Genomic DNA, 2,123 nt, shown 5'->3' with positions numbered 1-2,123 from the left:
TAGGATCCAAACCCGCGGCGGGAGCGCTGCTGTGCTCCCAGCGCCGCACTCTCCTGAGTGCGCCGCAGGCTCGGCCCTGGAAACCTAGGTTTTAACCCCAGCTCAGCCACCAGCTGGCAGGACACCTGACCCCTTTGTGCCTCGGTTTTCCAATCTGTGAAGAAGGCACTAAAGATGCCTCTCTTCAAAACCTAAAATTCTATGATGGTCAGATAAAGCCAGGGCTTTCCTCTGCTCTATGTTGCCTTTTCTCCTCATCTGTGAAATCAGTACAGGACACCCCTGGCAAAGGGATCCAAGGACAGAAGCCCCCATGTGGCCACCCCTACCAGTGTCAGACCCAGACAGGCTTACCATGATGGCAATGTAGTGGCGCCAGGAGCTGGCCAGGGCCCCATCCGTGTGTAGCAGGAGGTAGTGTAGGCGCCAAAAGCTGCTAAGGTAGTCAGGGTGCAGGCCCATTACCACTGCCAGGTTGTCCACCCGCCCTGAGGACATCAGTGCCTCCAGCCCCAGGTGCTGCTCAAGGCTCTCAGCCCCCTCCTGAAGAATCTGCCAAGCAAAGGGGAGGAGAGCATGGTTTCCCTCCTGCCCCCCCCCCNCTCCTGAAGAATCTGCCAAGCAAAGGGGAGGAGAGCATGGTTTCCCTCCTGCCCCCCCCCCAAAGAGACCAACATATTCTTTGTGGTGGGTTTATAATGGTAAGAAACTGAAAACAAGCACCATGTCCAAAAAAGGGCAATAGGAAGGAAAAGATGTTTCAATAAGTGATTAAATAAACACTTATTAGGCACCTTATATAATAGGCAATACTTCCATGATGCTTACCATGTGCTAGCACTGCTTAAACACTTTATATGGATTAACTCATTTAATCCTCACAACTATGAAATTGGAATTCTGTTTTCTCCACTTTTAGATAGGAAAACTCAGGCACAGATTAAAGTACAATTTCTCCTGCCTTCATGGAGCTTCTAGCACTGCGAATGCATACAACCATGGGGGTTGGGGGGTTGGGTGCCAAATAGTTCATATTTCCTGAATGCTTTCTCTATGCCAGGTCTGAGTTTGGAGCTTTCCCTGCATTATCTCATTGAATCTTCTCAATAATCCTGTGAGGTGGATACTATTATTTTTCCTTATTGACAGAGGAAGAAACCAGAAAGGTGTTGTTCCTTGCTCAAGGCCACAGGTCTGGTAAATTACAAAACCAGGCTTCAAATCTAGATGAACTCTAAAACCTATTTTTTTTTTTATTATAAAAGAGTGGTTACTTATAAATGAAAAAATAAAATACTAGAGCACTACTTGAGCTTAAAAGTCTGGGCTACAGACACAAATAATCAGCAGGCCGTTGTTCACCTTACATTTACAAAGGACAGGGTGAAGGGAGAATTTAGACTTCTGTTAAAAACTCTTTTTTGCCACCTGGCTGGTAAGGGGATCAAAACCCTTGACCTTGGTGTTATAAGACTGCGCTCTCACCAACTGAGCTAACTGGCCAGCCCATATTAATAACTCTTTAACTACTTGGCCTACACATTTAGAAGAGCTAAGAGGACAGGAAACAAAAAATTAATCCTTGCTTACTAAAGGCCACAGAAAAATGAGAAAACTATCTTTAAAATTTTCTGTGCATGTGTTTTGAAGATATTCCCACCATCCACAAACTAGAATGTAAGCTCCATGATGGCAAGAATTTTTGTCTGTCTTGTTCACTGCTGTATGCCTAGCACCCAGAACAATGCTTGCCCCAGATTAATCATTCAGTAGATATCTATTAAATAAATGAATGAACTGACTCAGCAGACAAAAGATGTTGTGTTATTAAGTGAAAAAAAAAAAAAAAAAACCCAACAAGTTATAACCTATGATCTTAGTTCTGCACTAAAAATAAGTAATAAGTATCTGAGGGCCGGCTCACTTGGGAGAGCCTGGTGCTGACAACACCAAGTCAAGGGTTAAGATCCCCTTACCAGTCATCTTAAAAAAAAAAAAGTAATTAAGTATCTGTATGAAAAAAGGTCCAAATGGTTAGTAGTGATGATCTCTGCAAGAGTGGGATTACAGGAGACCAGAGCTTTGTGAAACACTGAAAATTTTAAAATAATGAATATACTTTT

The 2,123-nt window shown here is 43.6% G+C and overlaps 1 protein-coding gene across 1 annotated transcript in view; it reads right to left on the bottom strand.

The window, feature by feature from the left end:
* Positions 1-2,123, bottom strand: part of SESN2 (sestrin 2) — an 11,839-nt gene that overhangs the window by 8,886 nt on the left and 830 nt on the right. Inside the window, exon 2 of the mRNA XM_008587503.1 lies at positions 355-552. Coding sequence (XP_008585725.1) covers positions 355-498 — 144 coding nt within the window. The 5' untranslated portion in view covers positions 499-552. The remainder of the gene's footprint in view (positions 1-354; positions 553-2,123) is intronic.

Source organism: Galeopterus variegatus, unplaced genomic scaffold, assembly GCF_000696425.1.
Source record: "Galeopterus variegatus unplaced genomic scaffold, G_variegatus-3.0.2 Scaffold4407, whole genome shotgun sequence".
NCBI classification, from domain to species: domain Eukaryota; kingdom Metazoa; phylum Chordata; class Mammalia; order Dermoptera; family Cynocephalidae; genus Galeopterus; species Galeopterus variegatus.
The sequence above is the reverse complement of the archived record's forward strand: the minus strand, read 5'-3'. Positions and strand labels throughout refer to the sequence as shown.